General features: G+C 40.3%; 1 protein-coding gene across 1 annotated transcript; it reads right to left on the bottom strand.

Annotated features, from left to right (window-relative positions):
- Window positions 1-3832: 3832 nt before the first annotated feature.
- LOC141651493 (protein FAR1-RELATED SEQUENCE 5-like) lies at window positions 3833-4756 on the bottom strand. The gene has a single exon (XM_074459202.1). The coding sequence runs from the start codon at window positions 4754-4756 to the stop codon at window positions 3833-3835; it is 924 nt and encodes a 307-aa protein (XP_074315303.1).
- Between the last annotated feature and the right edge of the window lie 22858 nt (window positions 4757-27614).

The raw sequence follows: 27614 nt of genomic DNA, 5'->3' as shown, positions 1-27614 counted from the left end.
AAAATCGTCATTACGACGGCCTAGAAAGGCGTGCAACGGTCGGCAAAAGACCGAGTTTTGAAATGGCCATTATAACGGCGCAAAAAGGTGATTTTGGAAGTTTGAAAATGACGCGGAAGGACTTATGATCAAGTAGCACATAAGCACTCACAGTTCATTATATTATGCATTATGCTGACACGGGTTTTGGCTTAGAAGGGTGGGTTACACGCCAAGCAATCAAACCCCGATTTGCGAGAGGGATACCAATCCAAACAAAATGTGTAAGGAGGGTGCCCTAACCTCGTGCTCGAAAGTGATGAAAGCTCTTTGACGAAACAGAAATGTGTGATGTCAATGGTATTCTTGACACAATCGGGATTCGAAACGCGGGGATGAGAAAACTCACGTCGACGAGACGAGCCAATTGGTCGACAAGGGTTAGGTTGTGGGCCCGGACAAGGAACCCGACCGTGACCGTAATATCAATTAATGCATTCCAACCAAGACCTCGTTCGAGTCTCACCATCTAGGGATCACAAAGACGTAAGTGTCCTAGTTTTCCCCAGTGGAGTCGCCAATCTGTGGACATGGCCCACCTGCAGGTCCGGTTCGATCTGCGGACATAGAGCGGTCTTTTGAAAGCCACGCTCGGCGGCGTAAAAATGTTTTTGACCGGATCGTTTTGGATCGGTCGGTTTCGTCTCGGTAAGGGTCTCGAAATGATTAGAGATGTTCGGAGTCCCCACCAAGCATTTGTGGGATGCTTGGAACCCGTTCGAAATCAACTTTTTACCTCGGTCAAATCGAAGCACAAAGCAGCGTTTGACATAGGTACTAAAGATAAGGAAACCGTCCCTCTTTAGCATCCTATCTCTAGAATGACTCTCGTAGGCCCTGGATAAGGTCGTCCGCTATCCAAAGTTTCTGAGTAAGCCCTTTAATCAGACACCCAATCCTGCCCCCGGTAGCGGCCTCTACTGATCGATCTTGGTTGGTTGAATGCAAAAGTTGATAAAACGGTTTAAATGCATGAATGTGCATCCAATAATTTAAACCTAACATGTGAGAGCTTTCAAAGTCGGTTGATTTAATCCAAGTTTCAGGTATAAGATGTCGGGATGGATTAATGGTTGATTTGCATGCAAGACGGAAATTAAACATCCATTTACCGTATTGGGCTTATGGTGCATAATGTGATCCACTTGTCTTAGTGAAGCACTTTGCAAATATGATTTTGAATGAGCAAATAGTCATCTGATCCGTCCTATATCCGGGCTAACCGGAGTCGGGATCATCCTAGACTGATGCTGGAAAGGGAACAGACCCCGCACCAGGCGGCCACATGAGGCGCGAGCCTGTTGGCAGTGCAAGGGGGTCTCCCCTGGTTTTGGAAATAAGAAAAAAGAGGCCTGTTTAGGCGCGGGTCAACCAACGGTTGTATGCCGTGTTCTGACCTTTTGAAAAACGTATTGAAAAATGGGTATTTGACCCGATTTGGTTTGAAAGGGTCGTTTAGACCGTATTTGTTGACTTGACTCGGTTTGACTCGTTGTTGGAGTCGGGATTTGAATTTTTGAGTCGGTTTTTGATCCGGTGTTGGTTTTGACTCTAGTTAGTGTCATTGTGACCCCGTCGTCGTGCATTAAACACTCCAGGTACTTTTGAAAAGTTTTGAAATGTTTTATTTTCGAAATCGTTTTAAGTTTTCCGACGTAAAGTTGTACACAAACTGTCGATCAAACGCCGCGATTCCAAAACATGTTGTAGTCCGATAATCATCGGGTGTTTGTTAGAGTCTCAGCAGATACTGGGTATCTACAAATGTGCATCGTGACGTAAAACCAGAAGAATTTTTCCATGATAGACCACTGTCTTTTGTAAGATTTTATGCTCTCTTTTGCTTAACAACACTACATGCTGTTCCTACTCATTATTATGAATGTACAATGACTTTACATAGAGTGTACCTTCCCCAAAAATATGGTCTGACTTAATTTTCTTATTTTTGTGATATTATAGCTCATAATTATTAGTGTCCTAATGTTTTTTTCCCTCCTTCTCCGCCAGCGTAATGTTCTAGCAGAATACTTGAAAGACATCGGTGTTTCAAAGGTAAAAGTTGATCGCATAAAAAAACGGCAGCCTATTCTTGCAAAGATGAAGTGGAGGAACAACACTAACAAGACTGATTGTGGTGTTTACGTTATGAGACATATGGAGACATTTATGGGTAATCTAAATTGGACCTGTGGGCTTAAAAAAGGCGATGTGAGTTTCAGAAGTAATACAATTATTATTAATACATAATTCAGTACACATTTGTACATGTTCTAACCCCTTGTTTTCTTTACTTTCCTAGGATGCTCCCCTACTGATTATGCGGAAGAAATACATTTCATATATGATTTCAACAAAAAGCAATGTATGTTTTGATGCTGAAGTAAAGAAGGCAATGGATTTCCGTTCAAACCCACTGCCATGGGAAGAATACGACGATGAAGATGAGGAAGATGCTGAATTCAAGCCGTAAAAACTTTTTTGTTTCGTTTGTGACATGTGTGTGAGTAATGTAACATATATTGAGGAAGCTACGACTCGAACAACCTGAAGTTTGAAAAAGTTTTAATTCAAGAGAGTGTTATATTCCGGAAACAAATTTGAATAAAGTTTATTATGTTCTTGCAGAACAACAATAATGTTTATTGTGCAAAACGCCTTTAAATTATTGTACTTTGGGAAAAACAATTCCAATCAAGTTGATGATGTCCCTGCAGAACAACAATAATGATCCTTTAATACAAATGTAATATACTTTGGCTATAAGAGTAATGTACTTTGGCAGTGAAATCGAATTGTACATACAAGCCTTTAAGAATGTTCCTTGCAGAACAACAATAATGATCCTTTAATACAAATGTAATATACTTAGGCTATAAGAGTAATGTACTTTGGCAGTAAAATCGAATTGTACATACAAGCCTTTAAGAATGTTCCTTGCAGAACAACAATAATGATCCTTTAATACAAATGTAATATACTTTGCCTATAAAAGTAATGCACTTTGGCAGTAAAATCGAATTGTACATACAAGCCTTTAAGAATGTTCTCGTAGTGTATATTATGGATGTCTATCCTTGAATCAAAAATTTGCATCTTCCACTTCGTTATCAGATTCATCTTCTTCATCGTCGTCCTCCACATCATCAGATTCATCTCCTTCATCGTCGTCATCTTCATGGTGGTATTTGGTGAATATGCAACAGAATGTAAATTAAATATTAGATTTTATAAGGAGAAAATGGCCAAAATGAACAACTAAATTGATATACATTTAATGTTAACCAAATATACATTGCTGAAATTCTCATTTGTGCCTTCAGAACAACCATAATGTTCATTGCACAAAGAGCTTATGTTCCTTCATATAAGAGTGATGATTTTTGAAGGTAAACACTATGCGCTATACTTGTATAATTAATAAATATTTAACATTAATGTAATATGCTTTAACAAGAAACCAAATTATACATACCTGTCAGATGGTTTGTTTCTTTGCAAGTCCTAGAGTTGTGTCCTTGGCGGCCACATGTTTTGCAGTACCTCTTCTATTTTCCTCTCTTCTTTAGGGCATTTAATATTTGTGATTCAATTCTCTTGCCCTTGGTCCTACCCTTGTTTTTAGATTTTTTAGGAACATGAATCACCAACTTCTGAGGTATTTTGCAGCCCACATACTTTTCTATTTCTTTCATCTTGTCTTTCTTCTTTGCCGGAACACTTCACACTAATCATATCCAATCTAATATCTCTCAGTTTTTCAATCAAAAGCTTCATGTCGTTATCATCACACTCAACATACGCCGACACAAGAATAAACCTCTTGCCACAGCTCAGTACTCAAACTTTTCCTATTTAAAAACTTTTGAGAGACATCTATCGCTTTGCCATCTTTATCAAAGACAGGCTTACTCATTGCAGCTTTTGTCCATCTTTGCATTATGTACTGTTCTGGTATTTTCTGAAAATCTTGGTTGTGTATAATCCAAAGGCAGTGCCTGCCCAACAAGCCCATTCTCTGAAACATAGAACACGAACAAGTAATCTCCATGTTATCTGGTGAATATGCTACGTTCCATGACTTATTTGGCATCTGCAAGTCTGTTAGAATATATATTTTTGTCTCATCAATCTTCTCCACATCTTTAAAACAAAGAATCGACAAAAAGCCGCAATCGCCTGTTTGGAAGTCTTTAAAAATGTTGTGCGAGTATATTTCAGAAGCATGGACTTCAAGGTTTGAGTTTGTTTTCCGTGGGATTTCAGAGTGTTTGTTGTCACTGTTCAACTTGGAGTGCTTGTGTATTTGTGCTTCCAAGGCACTCTCATAGCACACCCAAAACTCAACAAGGGTCAAAGGAGGTGTAAGGAACCTGTCAAAGAAACTGTTTTCACTCTCAGATGTAGAAGTAACCCTCATCAACCCAGACATGGAAATATCTTTAAAATAGGCAGGGATCCACTGTTCCCTGATATCGTACAAATATGAAAACCACTCGTGTTCTACAAGTTGATAATCAGTCATTATCTTCTCCCATTGTTCTTCGAATTCATCAGGCTCAAGTTGGTTGTTCCAAACACACCTATTGAGCCTGGTCTTAAAATCCTCATCTTGAAACAGTTGATAAATGACTTTTTCTCTTAGTTTCTTCATTATGTGCCACATGCACAGTCTGTGTGTTGACTCCTTAAACACTTCCGGGACTACCGACTTCATTGATTTGTCCTGATCAATAATTATAATTCTCGGCTAGCACCCGCCCATTGCTTCCAAAAATGTCTTGAACAGCCATCTGTAACACTCAATAGTTTTATCACCTATCAACCCAGCTCCAAAGGTTATGCACCTTTTGTGGTGATCAACTCCTGTGAAAGGCACAAACACCATATCGTACTTGTTTGTTCCATATGTAGCATCTGCTGATAACACCTCACCGAACAACATGTAGTTCTTTATGCGATCGGATCCGCCACAACACTCGCCGGCACTTGTTTTCATCTACTATAAAATCAATGTAAAATGAACTGCATGTGTCTTTTTTCCCAATAAGCTTCTCAACAAACATTTGCGCATCAAAATTACCAATATAGGTTTTTATGTCCCTAACAAAGTTTTTGAAATCAACCTCAGTAGCACCAATGTTGTCGTAACCTCCACACAGTTCCTTCCAACCTGTATATGCTTTCACACCACCTAGTTTTAGCACCTTTACCTTCGTGACAAATTGTTTCTGTACCTCTGTCATTTGTCGGTTTCCTTTCAAGAATATTGTAGATTCCGGTGAAGCAAGTGGATGGTTATGGGCTTCCTCGAATCTGGTAACAATATAAGTTCCATTTTCTTGGTATTTGAACTGCACTAATGCACGACAGTCAATTCTTGTAATCAGCCTCACACGGCTTATGTCTGTCACATCGATTGTGCATCATTGTCGCAGATATCGATCGATGACCCTCTTACTTTTCCTACTTTCCTTTACACCTTGCCTATGGCAGACAACATTCCTTAATGCAAAACTGTTTGGTAACTCATTGCCTTTAATCCTTTTTGTTGTTGCAAGTCTTGGCGTAAACCTACAGATTGTACACTATTCTTTGTAGAATAACTCTGCTGATTCTAGTGTTTTGAATACTTGTCCTACTTTAGGTTTCTTTTTCTCTGGACAGAATGGAATGTACTGGAGTGCATTTAATGTTTTAATTCTTGTTCTTGGTGTCTTAAAGCTGTTATTTGTAAAAGAAGACGTAGTTGCATCACTTGTACTCATTGTCTACTTCAACAGTAGTTAAGTAAGTAAGTATATTGAATATTATTGCATCAATAATGCAGTAATCCAATTCTAATATGCTCTACAAAGATTGGTAATTTATTTCGTACAAATAAAGGTTCATATATAATGTATTCCTGCCAATGTCCATTATCATGCCTTTAAAGGAACATTTGTTTTACTGCTAATGTTCATAGGAAATATTGTTGTCCATTTTGATATAGCATATATTTTAAATGTATTGAATGCTAATGACAGTAAACAAACAAATAGACATAATACTATTTCATTAATATTAGAAATATTTACAAAAGCCATTCAAGACTTTCAAAAGCATAAAGCCTATTAAGGCTTATACTGAAAAAAAAAACACAAGATAATACAAAATAACAATATACTAGAAAACTAACTTAATATATTTCTAAACTAATCTATCAGTCGGAGTCATAATAACCCTCATCACCAGACTGCTCCTCAATTTCATATTGTTGTCTGTGTTTTTTATATTGTCGTGCTTGTCGTTTATGATGTCTAATTATTTTTTCACGACTAGACATACACCTGCAAAGGCAGTATCTTTCAAGCAGCCGATCATTCTTTGTGATAGTGATTATTCCATTTCCATTTCCCCGAACCGCGTTTCGGTAATAATCCCTTTCAATTACCTTTTTGTCGTTCTCTATAAGAAACCAACTTGACCAGGCCTTGCATTCCTCGGCCATGTTTTTCTTCTCTCGCCTCCCAAGTCGGTCAAAACAAATCCGGAGGAATTCAGGAGTAGTAAGGAAATTATATAAAGGACGACTGTGTGATGGTACATCCATCTCCACAGGAATATTTCTTCCATCAATCCAGTTTGAAGAAAACTGGCCTACTTTCCATTGCCTATAATTATTGACGAAATTGGTTTTGTCATCAACATTCTTGTAGTGGGCTATTTTGCATTTAGAGTAAGACATTGTTTTTTTTTTTTAAGAAAATTAAGTAGTTTTCTGGACAGATTAAAGGTTTTCGTTATTGAAAAAGGTTTTAGAAATGAAGATAGGATGGAAAAGTGGTGGTGTTCTCTTGTGTTTATATAGTGGATTAATTGAGTATAAGAGATTAAATTTTGTAAACAGTTGTGTCTTTTCAACTGTCACAAACATAATCATGGTAATTAATAAATTGGTTGAAGTTATCTATGTTACTTAAACGACTATATGTATTACGAGTTCAATTTAATTGATATTTCAAATTCCTGTCAAAATAATATAATGTACCTTAAAAAATAATATAATGTACATTTAAGGTCTGCTTTTAAATCTCCTGCATAAAACAGTACATGCACATTATGAAAATACGTAATGGACATTTGAATTAAACTGAAAGCACATTTATTGTAACACCCCCATATCCAGAGGAGCCTTAACTAGGCCTTCCTTAGCATATAAGGGCATTACCAACTCGGTTGCCCGAGGATAGTAATAATCAAATGTCGATAAAAGAACTATTTTATGATATTACAACTGATTTAAAACCAATAAACATAATAAAGTTAAAACTCAAAGGCTACTCGCTATAACTATCAAATCTCGTGAAGACTCATCCCTGCCCAGACTCCAGCTATCAACGACATTAACACCTGCTAAGACAGACTGCTCACCATAAGGGATCACGGCAGACACATAAAACAACAAGACAACCACACAAGGTTAGTACTGAGATAAGATATGGCAAAACCAACGACACTTAGCAATACAACGCAACACGATCAGGCACACACACAATCACACCCACTCCAATCAATCTCCGTCACCGACTGTCCACTGGACCAGCCCTGCCAGTGGGGGACCGCAGCCGTACCCACCAAATTCCCGCTCATCATACCGAGCGATAACCCTGTCCCATTAATGTGCACATCCCCTCCCGTGGCGGGTTCCACGGAGGGCGAAACTAGGGCGTGAAGCCACTCCCGCAAGTGACTCCACTCAACTGAGAACGCATCTCGAGAACCAGAGACAAACAATCACATCCATTAAACAACAATCAAACCAACAACCGTCACAATACGAATACGACAATTTACAACAACCACAACAACCGACACACTAGACCATCTACAGCAACTGAGTAGGCGAACCTACCTTTAAGCAACTGCAACCAATCCATGCCAACATACGACATATCCAGCAATCAAGCAAAGCCTATAAACACAACACAATCATCTATTACTATCAAGCAAACCCTAATTGTAAAGACAAGGATACGGATGATGATGACAACATACCTACAAGGAGAAACCCGGCAAAAGATCGCTACCCGACTCAAGCTATGCTCTCCTAAGGCACAAGGACCTTCAAAAGGGCTTCCATGGAGGTTTTATGGTGAAGGGAAGGGAAAGAGGCGACTAAAGGATAGAATGAATGAGGCGGAAATGATTTGCGATTTTAACAAAACGCGATTAAAAACCCTCGCTGAAAACCCGGTACTCGATCGAGTGTCCCACATACTCGATCGAGTGACCCCCTACTCGATCGAGTAACCAAACTACTCGATCGAGTAGCCTCTACTCTATCGAATACCACACATAACTCGTAACCCAATATAACTTTGGCACGCACTTCTAAGGACTATTCCCGCTCCCAAGGTCAGTCACTCTGGTCAAAGGGTCCCTAAAAGGGCGGATATTACAGTCTTCCCCCCTTAAAAAGAACTTCGTCCCCGAAGTTCAACTCACCTACCACAACGCACAAGACACGGGAAACAACGACCTCACCGCTCTTTCGACACAAGTCACCACTCCCTTGAAATGCCATCCCCCATGTCATCATCATCATTGTCTAACGCTCTATACATATCGACTCTTACAGCTATCACATAAACACCAACTTCGCAATATGAACCAGCACACACAACGATCACTCATCATATAAGAGATTACCCCACTCACTAGCAACAACCATGAACACGAAACATATCGCATGTCAACTTCATGCCGCACGACTATACCACCATGTTACTCAACAACGCGATTCTACTACGACACATGGCACCATGACTATCAACTTCCACTTCGACGCATGAATTACTCAACGAATTAAAGTAACTAATCACAGCTTCATACAAGCAATGTGACCGAAGCAATATAAAATTTTGTAAATAAACAACAAAGCATTATAAACGAACAACAACATAATTTCAAAATCAGCCTTTTTTTATTTTGCGACATTACTCTTCCCCTCTAAAAAGGAACTTCTGTAACACCCCCATATTCAGAGGAGCCTTAGCTAGGCCTTCCTTAGGATAAAAGGACGTTACCATCCCGGTTGCCCGAGGTTAGTAATAATTAAATGTCGATAAAAGAACTATTAAGTTATATTACAAGCGATTTAAACCAACAAACGATATAAAGGTACAACTCAAAGACTACTCGCTATGACCATCGTATCTCGTGAGAACTCATCCCTGCCCGGACTCCAGCTATCAACATCACCAAAACCTGCTAAGTTCGACTGCTCACCATAAGGGATCACGGCAGACACATAACAAACAAACAACCACACAAGGTCAGTACTGAGATAAGACATAACAATAACAACTACAACTATCAAAACAATACGATGTTATCGGCCTCACACACACAATCACGATAATCCAACCAACCTCTGTCACTGACTGTCCACTGGACCAGTCCTGCCAGTGGGGGACCGCAGCCGTACCCACCAAATCCCCGCTCATCATACCGAGCGATAACCCTGTCCATTAATGTGCACATCCCCTTCCGTGGCGGGTTCCACGAAGGGCGAAACTAGGGCGTGAAGCCACTCCCGCAAGTGACCCCACTCAGCCGAGGACACGCCTCGAGAACCACCAACAAAGAATCACAATCACAATCACAATCGTCACAACGCAATTACTATGTCAAACAATCACAATACTTCACAACGACCGACACACTAGACCATCTACGTAAACCGAGTAGGCGAACCTACCTTTAAGCAACCGCAACCAATCCACGCCGACAAACTAACATGTCCGGCAATGACCAAGCAACGCCTATAACCAGAATACCATCATCTATTACTAAAAGGCAAACCCTAACTAAAAGAACAAAGACACGGATGATGATTATGGCATACCTATTAGGGAGAAAACTCAGCAAGAGACCGCTACCCGACACAAGTGACGCCCTCCTAAGGTTCAAGGATCTTCAAAAGGCTTCCAGGGAGGTTTTGAGGTGAAGGGAAGGGAAAGAGGCGACTGAAGGATGGGAGGAAAGTGGCGGAAGTGATTTGCGGATTTAACAAAACGCGATATAAAACCCTCGGCTGAAAACCGGTACTCGATCGAGTACCCAACATACTCGATCGAGTGGCCCCATACTCGATCGAGTAACCTAGCTACTCGATCGAGTAGCCTCTACTCTATCGAGTACCACTCTTAACACGCAGCCCAAGATGGTTTTGGCACACTTTTCTAAGACTACTACCGCTCCCATGGTCACCAACGCTGGTCAAAGGGTCCCTAAAAGGGCGGGTATTACAAGTGTTCCCCCTTAAAAAGAACTTCGTCCCCGAAGTTCAACTCACCTATCTCCCGCTCGAGACACGGGAACAACACGACCTCACCACTCTTTCCGCTCAAACCATTACTCCTTGGAAATACCATCCCCCCCCCCCCCCATGTCATCATCATCACCGTCTACATTTATGCCTATCGATTCTTACTACTGTCATGCAAGCGTTATCACCGTCAACCGTTATTCTATATATATATATATATATATATATATATATATATATATATATATATATATATATATATATATATATATATATATAAAATATCAAACTCGCAATGCGAATCACCACCCACGATCACCCAACCTACAAGAATAACTATCAAACTGTCTATCTAAAACAGGTCTCATATCAACTTTCATGTGCTACAACTAATGCCACCATGTTACTCGACAACGTGATTGAAATACGATTCATCGCACTATAACTATTCTTCATGACCGTCTCTTGTAACATACAACCACCTTCACTTTAAAGAACTAAAGTAATCCGTTATACTTGAAAATTTTTGTAATTAAAGCAAAACATAATACCAACAACATTATAAACAAGCAAAGCATTATTCAAAAACAGCTTTTTTATTTCGCGACATTACTCTTCCCCTCTAAAAAGGAACTTCGTCCCCGAAGTTCACCACCCAAATTTCAACGCATATTACTTATTATTTGATTCATGACATGGGTTAAAACATATTATTTACCGTGGACATTACTCGCTAAGCATAAACTCGTTAAATTATAAATCATACATAACTCTCCGGGACAACTAGTCGCCAACGGTAAAGCACGCTAACATTGCACGCACAAATGTATGAAGAAATGTAACTTCAATGAATAACTGGTAAAATGACATATTGTAATATTAAAACAACAAGAAACCGTCACCACTTCACTAATCGTTATCAAGATGTATATAAAACCGAAACTTGACTTCCAACATATAAAATTAATGGTTCAAAGTCAGAACTACGCACTAATAGCCACATTAAACATTAAACTTGTAATTATAAAACAATTGGACATTTTTAATTTTCGAAGACCTCCTGTAACAGTGCTACTCGATCGAGTATGAAGCGATACTCGATCGAGTGCCATGCTACTCGATCGTGTGTCTTGGCTACTCGATCGAGTAGCCTACAGGTCAGAATGCTTTTTATCCCGTCTTCCTGCAGCTACTCGATAGAGTACGGGGTACTCTATCGAGTACCTACAGGCCAAGTTCCTTATAAAACCTGTCATAAACTAACACATATATATATATAGCCGTCACATAACTTGGGTCGAGATGATTTCCCGACCCCAAAGTCAATCCTGCAACATAGGTAAGTAATAAATCCGGCCTTATGGCCACAATACAAGTCCAAAATCAAGTCTCAACGAAATAACTACTAAAGTCTAGCAATACTACTAACAACTAATACCAACTACCATCAACAAGGATAAAACAAGGAGTATCACTCCTCCTGCTGCCGCTTTTTGCTCAAACATCACCTCATCATCACCACCACCAAGTACCGCTCCCGATGACCCGATCCCCGCATCCACTCCTCGCTCCTCGCTCCCGGGCCCACGTACCATGGAGTCAAGCCACCGTAAGGGAAGGACTGAGGTGCCCCCCACGTCGACTGATCCACCCCGTAGGAATGGAAAACCCCTGAGTAGTCCCCAACTCCACTCCACCAAACTGGATGCGGTCTCTCGGTCCCTATCCCCGAGCGTACGCCATCTCGTGCATGTTCCGAGTGTCAAGGTAGATGACACTCTATCTCGCCAAGTAGCCGGATCGCGTCTCCGGGGTGTCGAGGTAAGGGTAGTACGGAAAAGGATGCTGCTGTGGCGCTACCGGCTGTGGCCTAGTCTCCGAGGCCCTCTCCCTCACTCGACGGGGTCCCCTCCCTAATCTGGGTCTCTCCACCACCGCAACTCCCGCATTCTCGCCCTTCGTCGGCTCCGCATCACCTCCCGAAATGGTGTCGTCGATGAGATAGGTCTCACTGCTGTCGGGGTCTATCCTCATCCTCCTCCTCCACCTCCTCATCGTCCACATCCACAGCCACTACCGCCGGCTCCAAAGGCTCTGTCGGTGGGAGGTGCTCAAGAGCTGGAATTTCCATCCAACTCATGCCCCACACCCTCCACGCTAGGCTGCCGTCAGCCAAGGTCCTCAACCACTTCAGGTCGAGATAGTAGGCACGGTCCATGGTGGGCACTGGGGTAGCTAGAGGCACGTACTCCGAAGAGGCCTCAAAAGAGGTTAGCTTTTCAGCTAACCGAGTGGCGATAGCGCCACAACTCAGGTACCGGGAAGAGGAAGAAGCCATCAAGGCAAGGGCAACACAAACCATAGAAGGAGCATTAAAGACCACTTTCCTGGCCCGCTCCGGGTTGAGGTAAGACATCAGAAGCAAGTCCTCATGATTATTCAGCTTATTGATATCCTTTCTGTCATAAAGGAGGTTCGAAAGAGAACGGAGAAAGACCCTCAAGGTAACATGCTGAACGTCATTAATCAGCATGTTGCTCGAGGTGGGAGCTTGCTTCCCAGTCAGACAAGGCATCAGGCGGAAGACACCGCACTCGGCTGGAATATCGGTAATGGAGTCCTTAGGAGGCTTAGCCAACCCAAGGTGAGCAGCAAATTGATCCATAGAAAGCAAGAAACTAGTTTTCATTAACCGAAATTCAACGGTTTGGCCAGCGGGGTCATAGATAAAGGAGCTCATAAACTCCAAAGTGAGAAAAGGATAAGTGTGTTTCCTCAGCCTATACAAACCCATAAGACCTAAGGTCTCGAAAATGTGACGGACATCCATCTCTATCTCCAACTCCTCTAACACAGTAGTGTCTATACACCTCGTAGGTCTCATTTTGCGTTTTTGTAAGGCTACAAAACGCTCCCTCTGCTTGAAATCAAGAAAAACAATCAAGGGTATTCGGAAACCGCGGTACCACAGTCCGCTCGCTCCCCATCTCGGTGGGTTACTCCTCCCCGTTTACTTTGGCGGATTCCAAGGTTCGGTCTCGATCTCGCTTTAGGCATATGTTCAAGCAACTTGTATAAACATGCAAATATTTATTTCATGTAATTTGAATTCGACATACTCAGCTAAGTACACAATTTCACCAACAAATTTGACATGTGAAGCACATACTTCATGCTATTAACCTTGAATATCACACTATGTACACACATTTGTCGACGGTTTCCAAATTTTGACATAACAGCTCAGATTATTACTACTCATAAGCCATAGTTGTGAAAGAAATTATCATGGTGATTACGTATGCTCAACAAATTTGAATATCCTAGCATGATTCTAAGGTTATTCCAAACACACTTCTAATCACATGTGAGGCATTCTTACTAGTTCATGGGAAAGAATAATTTGGAACATATCATTATCACCCTTCACTATTATGAACAACAACTCAATTAGAATTTTCAGACGGTCTTTACAGCTGTGATAATCTTGGCATATTTTCATCAATTATCGTTTCTATTATCATATTGAAGTTTAACTTATACTTATAATGTCATTCACAACATCAATTTTCCAATTATAAATCACGAATTTCCATTTGAGGCACTTTTAAGACGGAGTTTTAAGGCAACTTTCTAAGGTGAAATCATCGAAATCTATCCTCCAACATGACATAAACAATATTTAAGGCTCAATTCTACCATCTAACCATTGTAAAACAACCAAAAATCGATTTCAATTTTGGAAACCCTAGAAATTTCGATTTCAAATTTTGCAATTTCTAATCTAATTTACAGCAATTAGTCACCAACAAACATGGAAAGAAGGCATGTGAATCATGTTTCAACAATTAAAAGCACCAAATTGACCATAATAATCGGAATTTCAGATTGTTTCACTTCTCTAACACATTCAAAACAATAAATCGTGTAAATTAAGAAGAATAGCATACCTTGATTGATTAACAAAGTAAAGAAACGAAATTAAGCAAGGAAATTAACCCAAGAATCACCACTTAACCCAAGAGTATGAGAGGATTTGAGAGGAAATAAGGAATTTGAGAGTAGTTTAGGTTTAGGTGTGTCGAAATATAGGGGATGAAGAATAGGAAATAGAAAGATTAGGGGTTTTAGAAAACCCGTAGGATTCGCTGTACAGTAACCTACTCGATCGAGTGCCTGGGGTACTCGATCGAGTACCACCCTACTCGATCGAGTAGGAGCTAAATCATCGAGTATCTGCAGGAATTTTCCCACATCCCGACATCATAGCTTCCTAATTAGATCGAGTGAGGTCTACTCGGTCTAGTAAACACCCGCACTTGGTCAAGTATAGTTAAGTACTCGGTCGGAGTACGACGTAAATCAAAGATACCTGCAAAATAACACCGCGTGTCGATTCCAAACTAAGTTCGGAATTCGGCACTAATTATCACTTCGATCACGTATTACAACCATTGTCGCGCAAAATGCAACCCTTCAACAACTAAGAGACACGTCACACTATGCTATACAAGTTACCCAACTCGGTTTACCCGTCACCGAGTTATTTATAAACCTAATCGCGCCATCTTATTACACTTAATCTTACTTCACTTATTACTACTAAACTCGTGTTCACTTCAATTTGAAACATATAATTAACATCAATTCCTCCTTTCATTCATCACACAAATACATACTTTTCAAACAAATTATTCAATCATGTCTTATATTCTATCGTAAGCAATTCATCTTGCACGAATCGAACATTACGCAAATGGAAAAATTTCAACTAATTAACAAAGCATATACACATTACCATATGCTATGATTCGAATTATTACTCAATATTTCTATAACTATCAAAGATAGTAATTACTGTGGATTTATAAACTCGTAGATGACTCCCGTCATCACTAACTTATAGCAAACACCTACGTGTTCACTATTCATGTCACAACATTCAATTCCACATTTTCACGCATTTCTATTTCATAACTTTCGTCACATATCTCATAACCATCATATAAGCTCACTAATCATTCAAAGAACATCAATAATCTCATCAACAATTACCATACACGGCCTAATATATCACTAACACACCCCTATTAATTCTAACAAAGACTTAACCGGAGGTAGCTCCGGTGCAATTAACATACATATCACTCATAGACACACGGACTCCACATTCCCATACCATGTGACTGGCTTAAGTGTCATGGGGCCAAGATTTTGAAATGAGGGCGCCTACTCACCCAAAATCTAGCATCAGCCGGGCTCCCATTACACATACACCAGGTTCATTTTATTAGACTCCCTACGTTCATTATGTTCATTTGTTACAGGTTCCAAAATCGTCGCTCTGATACCACTTTGTAACACCCCCATATTCAGAGGAGCCTTAGCTAGGCCTTCCTTAGGATATAAGGACGTTACCATCCCGGTTACCCGAGGTTAGTAATAATCAAATGTCGATAAAAGAACTATTAAGTTATATTACAAGCGATTTAAACCAACAAACGATATAAAGGTACAACTCAAAGAGTACTCGCTATGACCATTGTATCTCGTGAGAACTTATCCCTGCCTGGACTCCAGCTATCAACATCACCAACACCTGCTAAGACCGACTGCTCACCATAAGGGATCACGGCAGACATAACAAACAAACAACCACACAAGGTCAAGATCGAGATAAGACACAACAATAACAACTACAACTATCAAAACAATACGATGTTATCGGCCTCACACACACAATCACGATAATCCAACCAACCTCTCACATCGATCGTCCACTGGACTGATCCTCCCGATGGGGACCGCAGGCCGTACCCACCAAATCCCCGCTCATCATACCGAGCGATAACCCCGTCCATTAATGTGCACATCCCCTTCCGTGGCGGGTTCCACGAAGGGCGAAACTAGGGCGTGAAGCCACTCCCGCAAGTGACCCCACTCACCGAGGACACGCCGAGAACCACCAACAAAGAATCACAATCACAATCACAATCGTCATAACGCAATTACTATGTCAAACAATCACAATATCACACAACGACCGACACACTAGACCATCTACGTAAACCGAGTAGGCGAACCTACCTTTAAGCCACCGCAACCAATCCACGCCGACAATAACATGTCCAAATGGCGACCAAGCAACGCCTATAACCAGAATACCATCATCTATTACTAACAGGCAAACCCTAACTAAAAGAACAAAGACACGGATGATGATTATGGCATACCTATTAGGGAGAAAACTCAGCAAGAGACCGCTACCCGACACAAGTGACGCCCTCCTAAGGTTCAAGGATCTTCAAAAGGCTTCCATGGAGGTTTTGAGGTGAAGGGAAGGGAAAGAGGCGATCAAGGATGGGAGGAAAGTGGCGGAAGTGATTTGCGGATTTAACAAAATGCGATATAAAACCTCGTGAAAACCGTACTTGATCGAGTACCCAACATACTCGATCGAGTGGCCCCCTACTCGATCGAGTAACCTAGCTACTCGATCGAGTAGCCTCTACTCTATCGAGTACCACTCTTAACACGCAGCCCAAGATGGTTTTGGCACACTTTTCTAAGACTACTACCGCTCCCATGGTCAGTCAACGCTGGTCAAAGGGTCCCTAAAAGGGCGGGTATTACAACTTCGTCCCCGAAGTTCACCACCAAATTATCACACACGTTACTTGTTACTTGTATCATGTCATAAATTAAAACCATATTATTTATTACGGACATTACTCACTAATTATATACTCATTAAATTAGAAAACATACACAACCCACCCGAATAACTAGTTGCTGTCGAGAAAGCATGTTAATATCATGTGTACAAGTGTATGAGAATATGTATCTCCGATGAATAGATAGTAAATATGGCGGATGTAATATTAAAGCAACGAGAAACAATCACCACTTCATTACTTGATACAAATATGCATATAAAACCCAAGCGCGACTTCTACCATATGAAATTAACGGTTCAAAGGTGTTACTAAGCACCAATAACCATGCTAAACCTCAAACATGCAATTGTGTAACCATTAATCAATTTTAATTTTCGAAAAGTTCCTGTAACAGTGCTACTCGATCGAGTATGTAGTGGTACTCGATCGAGTGCCCTGCTACTCGATCGAGTGTCTTGGCTACTCGATCGAGTAGCCCTGAGATCAGAATGCCTCACTTCTGTCATACCTGCAGCTACTCGACCGAGTATGGGGTACTCGACGTCAAATGCCTTGGAAAACCTGTCATAACCCACATGTATATATACATACTCGTCACATAACTTGAGTCGGAATGACCTCCCGACTCACAAAATCCTGCAACAAAGTCAACTAGCAAATCCGGCCTTCTGGCCAAGCATACAAATCCGAAAATAAAAGTTCTAACTACTAAAAACTACTAACATCCAACACCAACGACCATAACCAAGAATTACGAAATAGGAGTATCACTCCTGCTGCTGCTGCTGCTCCTCCTCCATCACCTCATCACCACCACCATCACCTCCTGATGTGCCCGCTCCAGATGACCCAATCCCCGCATCAACCCCCGCTCCAGCTCCAGGACCTACGTACCATGGGGTCAAGCCACCATAAGCAAAGGACTGAGGCGTCCCCCAAGCTGACTGATCCACCCTGTAAGAGTGGAAAACCCCACTATAGTCCCCAACTCCACTCCACCATACCGAATGCGGCCCCTCTGTCCCAATCCCCTGAGTGTACGCCATCTCGTGCATATTCCTGAGTGTCAAGGTAGATGACACTCTCTCTGCCAAGTAACTCGATCGCGTCTCCGGGGTGTCAAGGTAGGGGTAGCACGGAAAAAGGTGCTGCTGTGGTGGTGCTACCGGTCGTGGTCTGGTCTCAGCGGTCCTCTCTCTCACTCGACGGGGTCCTCTCCCCAACCTGGGTCTCTCCTCCACTACCGCCGCGTTCTCCCTCTTCTTCGGCTCGGGCATCACCTCGAGGATCGTGTCATCAATGAGGTAGGTCTGCAATTGGCGGGGCACGCCATCATCCTCCTCCTCCTCGTCGGAGTCAACAGCTGTCACCTCCGGCTCTAACGGCTCGGTCGGTGGAAGGTGCTCAGGAGCCGGGATCCCCATCCAACTCATCCCCCACACTTTCCAGGCTAGGCTACCGTCGGCCAACGTTCTCAACCATTTCAGGTCGAGATAGTAGTAACGGTCCATCGTAAGCACCGGTGTAGCCAGAGGCACATACTCCGAAGAAGCCTCAAAGGAAGTTAGGTTTTCAGCTAACCGAGTGGCGATAGCGCCACAACTCAGGTACCGGGAAGTGGCAGTAGCCATCAAAGCAAGGCTAGCGCAGACGATGGCAGGAGCATTAAAGACCACTTTCCTGGCCCGCTCCGGGTTGAGGTAGGACATCAGAAGTAACACCTAATGGTTGTTCGCCATCGATATCCGGTCTATCATAAAGGAGGTTCGAAAGAGAACGAAGAAAGATCTTCAATGTAACATGCCGAGTATCATTAATCAAAGATGTTGCTTGAGGTGGGAGCTGTTTCCCGGTAAGACAAGGCATTAGCGCGACACCGCACTCAAAGAATATCAATGATAGAATCCTTGGGAGGCTTGGCCAACCCAAGGTGAGAAGCGAAAAGGTCCATAGTAAGCAAGAAACTGGTGTTCATCAACCGAAACTCAACGGTCTGGGCAGCTGGGTCATAACTAAAGGAGCTCATAAACTCCAAAGTAAGGAAAGGGTAGGAATGTTTCCTCACCGATACAACCCGTAAACCCAAAGTCTCAAATATGTGACGCACATCCGTCTCTATTCCCAAATCGATCAAGAGTGGTATCCACACACCTCGTTGGCCTCATTTTGCGTTTTTGCAAAGCTACAAAACGCTCTCTTTGTTTGAAATCTACAAACATTACCGAAGGGTATTCCGTACCGCTGGTACCACGGTCCACTCCTTCCCCAGCCTCTCGGTCGTGTCACCCTTCCCCGTTTACTCGACGGGTCCCTACGTTCGGTCTCGGCATCTGTTTCAGCATATAACTTAAACAACTTGCATAAACATGTAAAGCATATACTTCATGCAATTGGATTTTACATACTCAGCTAGGTACACAAATTCACCAACAAGTTCCCAATTTTGAAATGCAAATTCAGTTTATAGCAACTCATAATCGATAGTTGTGAAAAGTTTAGCATGATATACATGGTTTACTCAACCCATTCTAACATCCTAGCATGATTCAAATGCTATTCTATACATATGCTTTAATAACATGTGAGATATGTATACATGCTCATAGAAACGTAATTTAGAACATATCATCATCAACCTTCAATATTAGAAACAAAACAACTCAGTTAGACTTGTCAGGCGGTCTCTACAGCTTTAACTATTTGGACATATCCACCATCAATTAACACCACCATTACCATGTTGAAGTTTACTCTTACTTAAACAATCATATGCAACACCAAACTTTCAAATATAGAAGACGAATTTCAATTTGGGGCATTTTTAAGACGGAGTTTTAAGGCAACTTTTAAGGTGAAAATCACTAAAATTCATCCTTTAACATGATATGTACCATATATAGTGTTCAATTTCATTATATAACATGTAAAAACAACCAAAAATAAATTTTGATTTTCGTAACCCTAGAAAATTTCGGCCCCGATTTGGCAATTTCTAGCCTATTTCTACAGCAATTAATCACCAACATTCATGAAAGGGAAGCATGTGAATCATATTACAACAATTAAAAGCAATAATCTATCCATATGAATCGAAAATTTCTGATTACATCATTATTCTAACACATCCAAATTAATAAATCATGTACATTGGGAAGAAAATCATACCTTGATTAAGTAGGAAAGTAAAAGAACGAAATTAAACAAGGAAAACAACCCCAAGAATCACCACTAACACACGAGATGAGGAAAGCTTTTGAGAGGAATTTAGGCTTAGGGTTCTAAATAAGAAGGAAGAATGAGAGGGATAAGGAAGAATAGGGGTTTTAAGAAACCCGTAAGTGGCTCTTTACTGTAGCCTACTCGATCGAGTGCCTAGGGTACTCGATCGAGTGCCCTCTACTCGATCGAGTAGGTGCTATTTCGTCGAGTATCTGCAAAAAATTTCCACATCCCGACGTCATAGCTTCCTAACTAGATCGAGGGAGGTCTACTCGGTCTAGTAAGCACTCGCACTCGGTCAAGTAAGGTTGAGTACTAGATCAGAAATACGAGATAAATAGATGGTTCCTGCAAAGACAATATCGCGTGTCGATTCCAAACTAAGTTCGGAATTCGCCACTAGTTATCATACTCGTTTACGTATTACTATTATTACTCAAGCACACCATATCGTCTCAACAAATAAGTTTTATGTCATATTACGCTACAACGAATTTACATAACTCGGTTTACCTGCTACCGAGTCATTCGTATGCATAATCACGTCATCATACCGTACTTAAACTTATCTTACGACATTACTACCAACTCGTGTTCACATCAACATGAAACATCTAATTAACGTTAATTCATTCTTTCATATGTCATAAAAATATAATGTATACTCTACATAGCAATTTAAAGCTTATTATGTTCAAATTTCAACATAAACAAAATTTTGCTACACAAATCGATCGTCACGCAGCGGAAAGTTTCTACTAATAAACAAGGCATATAAGTATTACTATATGCTATGTCTCATATTATAACTTAACACTTCTTTAACCATCCTCACTGTAAACACGGTAGGGCTTATAAACTCGTATATGATTACCATTTTCACGCATTTCTATTAAATAAGCTCCTATCACGGTTCTCATAACCACCGTACAGCTCACTAATCACGCCAAAACTGCACTATACTCCATCCAAACGCAACTACTATACCCATCTCTATGTTAACAAAGACTCGACCACAAATAACTCCGACACAATTAACATACACATCACATATATACACACGGACTTCACATTCCCCTACCCTGTGAGTGGCTTAAGTACCATGGGGCCAAGATTTTGAAATGAGGGCGCCTACTCACCCAAAATCTAGCATCAGCGGGGCTCCCATTATACATACACCAGGTTCATTTTATTAGACTCACTACGTTCATTATTTTCATTTGTTACAGGTTCCAAAATCGTCGCTCTGATACCACTTTGTAACACCCCCATATCCAGAGGAGCCTTAACTAGGCCTTCCTTAGCATATAAGGGCATTACCAACTCGGTTGCCCGAGGATAGTAATAATCAGATGTCGATAAAAGAACTATTTTATCATATTACAAGTGATCTAAAACCAATAAACATAATAAAGTTAAAACTCAAAGGCTACTCGCTATAACTATCAAATCTCGTGAAGACTCATCCCTGCCCGGACTCCAGCTATCAACGACATCAACACCTTTAAGACAGATCGCTCACCATAAGGGATCACGGCAGGACACATAAAACAACAAGACAACCACACAAGGTCAAGATCGAGATAAGATATGGCAAAACCAACGACACTTAGCAATACAACGCAACACGATCGTGCACACACACAATCACACCCACTTCAATCAATCTCCGTCACCGATCGTCCACCGGACCAGCCACGCCAAAGGGGGGACCGCAGCCGCACCCACCAAATCCCCGCTCATCATACCGAGCGATAACCCTGTCCCATTAATGTGCACATCCCCTCCCGTGGCGGGTTCCACGGAGGGCGAAACTAGGGCGTGAAGCCACTCCCGCAAGTGACTCCACTCAGCCGAGAACGCATCTCGAGAACCAGAGACAAACAATCACATCCATTAAACAACAATCAAACCAACAACCGTCACAATACGAATACGACAATTTACAACAACCACAACACAACCACAACAACCGACACACTAAACCATCTACAGCAACTGTGTAGGCGAACCTACCTTTAAGCAACTGCAACCAATCCATGCCAACATACGACATATCCAGCAATCAAGCAAAGCCTATAACCACAACACAATCATCTATTACTATCAAGCAAACCCTAATTGTAAAGACAAGGATACGGATGATGATGACAACATACCTACAAGGAGAAACCCGGCAAAAGACCGCTACCCGACTCAAACTATGCTCTCCTAAGGCACAAGGACCTTCAAAAGGGCTTCCATGGAGGTTTTATGGTGAAGGGAAGGGAAAGAGGCGACTAAAGGATAGAAAGAATGAGGCGGAAATGATTTGCGAATTTAACTAAACGCGATTAAAAACCCTCGCTGAAAACCCGGTACTCGATCGAGTGTCCCACATACTCGATCGAGTGACCCCCTACTCGATCGAGTAACCAAACTACTCGATCGAGTAGCCTCTACTCTATCGAGTACCACACATAACTCGTAACCCAAGATAACTTTGGCACGCACTTCTAAGGACTATTCCCGCTCCCAAGGTCAGTCACTCTGGTCAAAGGGTCCCTAAAAGGGCGGGTATTACATTTATTTTCCAAATAATGTTTCATGTTCTTTTTTAAATAATTTAATGTACCTTTAAATATAATATAATGTACATTTTCCAAATAGTGCTTAATGATATTTTAGTTGCACCTAATTATCAGAAAATGCAAATTATGAATATAGATAGTGGACAATTTATTTGATGGAACATGTTTTTTTATAATTAATATAATGTACATTTAGAAGTAATATTCAAATTAATGTGAATAGTTGTGTCTTTTCACCACATAAGCAAGTTACAAACCGTCATTTGACTTATTGTGACTTATTGTGAACAGTTGCAAGACCACTTGCAAAAGGTAATAATTACTTGCACATCCTTATTATATATAATGTACATTTCAATAAAACTAATTGGACATTTCCTTATGAAACATGTATACCACAACACAACACATTATTATTACATGCAAAATTACTTTTCAGTTACTTCAAATTGCACACTTTTCCTTTCTCATTATTTTTACATTTTTTCTCACCACAAAGTACATTTACATTTATCATCCTCCTAAAATCAAACAAACAAACTATAAACCCTAATTTAACACTTTTCATTATAAAATTAATGTTTTTGTGGTTCTGGACATTAAATCTAGTTAACTAAATTTAATCAAATCCGAAATTAAGTTGAATTTGATTAAATTCAACTTTAACATCATCATAAAATCAATTCAACAACGATTCAGAAAGGAATTAAATAACATTGAATGAACATACCTCAATATTGACTGTAGAAAACAATAATTCCAGATGAATGACGAAATCAATTCCGATTTTCCTTACAATGTTTTGATCTTGAAATAACTGAATAGCTGATGAATGCAAAAGTTTGAACAAATTGAATCTGATTTTCGCTTCTGAAGATTTGCGCTTCGAACACATCAATTGATGATGAATAACCAATTTTAGATCACTAAATTTGATGTCGAAAAACAAAAATTTACAAATTAAGGAAGGATTAATGATGAAATCTATTGATTTTGTTTCGTGTGGTTTGATTTTGTTCCGTAGGTTTGATATTGCTCACATGTCCATTCTTATTTTTTGTTTTCCGCGAAACTCTACTTTTCAAAGAAGCGCGCGTCTAATCTCAGCCGTCAGATAATTTGATGGACGGTTGAGAGTTGTTCTCACGGTTCTCACGATAAGCCCCGTTCTCACCGGAATTCTAGCCTTATTATTATTATTATTATTATTATTTTATTTTTATTTATTTTTTTTTGTAGAGAAGGTTGCGCGCAGCTTTCATTAAAAGAAAAATAAAAGTTTACATGAAATTGGTGGAGAGCCGAGAGACAATCTGGGCCCCCACACCCTTAGCAACAGCAAAGCTTTTATTATTATTATTATTATTATTATTATTATTATTATTATTATTATTATTATTATTATTATTATTATTATTATTATTATTATTATTATTATTATTATTATTTTTATTATTATTATTATTATTATTATTATTATTATTATTATTATTATTATTATTATTATTATTATTATTATTATTATTATTATTATTATTATTATTATTATTATTATTATTATTATTATTATTATTATTATTATTATTGTTGTTGTTGTTGTTGCACTCCCTTACGTCCCCACCTCCCCTTCATTTCCCTTCTTCTTTTTCTTATCACCTGCAAACAACAACAATGTTAGACAGAGCAGCAACACCATATTCCGTCACCTTCAAGCTTAGATTCTGGCTCTATTTCTCGACCAAATTCCATAATTTTTGTACCATTCTCTTCCTCTTTCCTTCCTCCTTCTTTCTAGGTAAGAAAGTTTCAGTTTTGTTGAGATTTCGAAAATGGCATCTTAAGACAAACTCGGTTTTATGACTCAAATAACCCGCTTTCTTCCTTCTAGTTGACGAGCCTGAAGACCTGGAGGGAGGCTCGCACTCTTTTGGACGTTTTCACTCGGAAATTTAGGAAGCTAAGGTAACGGTGATAGGTTACTCGACAAATGTCGAAATTACTTGTTATTATGTCGTTTGTGTGTGTTAAATTCGTGTGTTGGGTGTTTAGTTGCTGTAAAGTTTCATTCTTTATGAGATTTCCGCATTATTTTCGTATGAAACCGGTAATTTAGTAGTGTAAATTTCAGCTTATTCTCGTCTTAAATGTCGTCTTAAAATGACTCGTTGTTGGACTGCTTTGGGCGTGTAAACAGAGTGCTAGTGTGTTGTTTTTGGGACGGAATTTGGGGTGGTGTGAATGGTGGTTGTGGACAGTCAAGTGGTGGTCGTGTGGGGCCTGGTCACGGCCTGCACTAGGGCTGTTGCAGCCTGCTTTTGGTAGTGGTTGCAGACCATGTAAGTGGTGTTTCCAGCCCGTTATGGTGACCTGTTTTGGCCTGCTCTTGGGTCTGTTTTGGTGCAACTTGTGAGACTGTTTTACATGCTGTGTGGTAGCCGTGTAAGGGTGGTTGGGGCGGACAGTTTATGGGCTGTTGTGGTTGGTTGTTTGGTGATGGGTATGGGGCTGTCCAATGGCCTCTTGTGTCATGGGTTGAGTTGTTTTGGCGCAAGTTTGGATACTTGGAAAGATTTAAATTTCCGACTCATGCTTTATACAACGTATTTAGTTAAACATCCTCCATTTATACATTTTTCTCACATGAAGTATAATTGTGGAATTCCGTTATTTAATTATTTTCCCGTCTCAAGCATACATGTGAAATCCCCGTATTTTATATATCGTAATTCGTTAATATCGTTCTTTTACATATTTATTCAATCGGGCTCTTTTGGTTTTGTTAGTCGGGCTTACTAGAAGTTACTTGTTGGGCTCATTTGGTTTGTTTGTTGGGCTTACCATATCTCTTTTGTTGGACTTGTTGTGTTGAACTTGTGGGATTTCACATGCTTCTTATGTCGGGCTTACCACATTGAATTGTTTGGGCGGGTTACGGCACATTTGTTAGGCTTGTCATATGATTGAATTGTTGGGCTTGTCACATGATTAAATTGTTGGGCCAAGCTTATGCCTTGTAGTGGGCTCATAAGCGAGTCACAGATGCGTGTTCCATTTCGTTCCGTAAATTTCACATAACGTAAATTATTCATTATCGCTTATTATATTTTATTTAACCGGCATGTTAAATTATGAAGTGGAATATTTATTAATATAATACAAGTATGAGATATTTATTATAAATAGTTACTTGTGAAGGGTCGTATTCTTGATAATGTCTTGTATTGTTCGGTTGTGAGGGTCTTGGTCCTATCGGATACTAGAGGTGAGCTATAAGCCTTCTAGTTGCGATATGATCGTCAGGATTGATGTTCCCATCCGTACCTATGGTGAGATGTAAGCCATAAGTATGAATGTGACATTAGTAATCCCGTCCCAGATACTTAAGGATTTGTGCCTCGGACATGCTTTAAAGGTAGCCTCTGAGCCGGATGCTTTGCTTTATATGTGACGTTAGTAGTCCCATTTCGTTTATTGTATGTTATTTGGCTTTCAAAGTTCATGGCTAAGGTTTCCATTCATATGTATCATGATGTAATCTTGTTTATCCGTGACATATGATATTCTATCGTGTTTATGTTTGTATAATCATTTTTACTCTTATTTGTGACTCATGTGTGACGTTTTACATTGTGTGACTACTTGACATTCCTTATTTACCCTTTCGGACCTTTGGTTACGGTTATGTGTGCCATGTTTCCGGATTGGGTTATCCTTCCGCCTTTCTTCGGACCTTTGGTTACGGATATGTGTGCCATATTTCCGATTAGAGGTTACTTGACCTTTGGTTACGGCTATGTGTGCCATGTTTCGAGTCTTGGATGCGATTGGTATATCGTTTGTCGAATCAGGTGACGTCCATCCCGAGAGTCTGGATCCAGTTTTAGACTAGGACCGTATTATTATCGTCGTCCTACCAAGAAGTTGGAGTCTAGGTGGTTGTCTTGAGAGTACATACTAAGTATATGTCTTACACTTGTTGAGTCGAGTCAATATGAAATTGGTTGAATTAGTTATTCTACTTTCTTGAATGCATATTTATTCTAATGTGTCATGCCTATTCCATTAGGAATGTATTATGCCTATCTCATCATGATTATCAATTATATCCCCTTGTTCACTATTGTTCAAATATGTTGTATGATCAATATGTTTAATTAAGTGCTTGTTTACTTTTATTTTGACATATTGTGGCTGGGAGAACCTTGAGTTACTCCCCACTGACTATGGCGTTCATGTTTACATGAATGACAGGTTGTGAAGATGCTTATGTGAGGAAGTCGTGTGGGCTACCGAGAACTAACCCTTGGACCTTAGTTTGCTAGTCTTGAAACCCCTTAACTATTTATTCGTGGGATATCTTTTCCCGGCTTTCTAGACTTGGGTTGTAATAACCTAAGTATGCCTATAGTTGTATTTGTTTCTTTTCATTTGTGGCTCCCGCGTGTTAATCTTTAACTAGTAATGAAAAGTTTTTTTAAAAATATCATAAATTTTCGCTTTAATTTATAAGTTATATTTTTCGCATTATTGCGGGGGTTCACAGTATATACCGTAGATACTTTCCGAGCGTGGCCACGCGTTTCCAGTTCGCTACTCCTGGAGTGGCCTTGATATTTCAAATAACCCTGACAAGGGGTGGACAATTCCTATCGCACAATTCCCTTCGTACACCCACAGTTCATTATGACCCAAATGATGCACACTCACCCATCTTGACAGAATAGCTTGGGGTAAAAATCAAAGTCAATCAGAAACTGTGCCGATTTGGGCGAACAGTCTCCAGTCAAAGAATCGACT

The sequence above is a fragment of the Silene latifolia genome, chromosome 4 (assembly GCF_048544455.1).
Source record: "Silene latifolia isolate original U9 population chromosome 4, ASM4854445v1, whole genome shotgun sequence".
NCBI classification, from domain to species: Eukaryota; Viridiplantae; Streptophyta; class Magnoliopsida; order Caryophyllales; family Caryophyllaceae; genus Silene; species Silene latifolia.
This window is presented reverse-complemented; position numbering and strand designations above follow the sequence as displayed.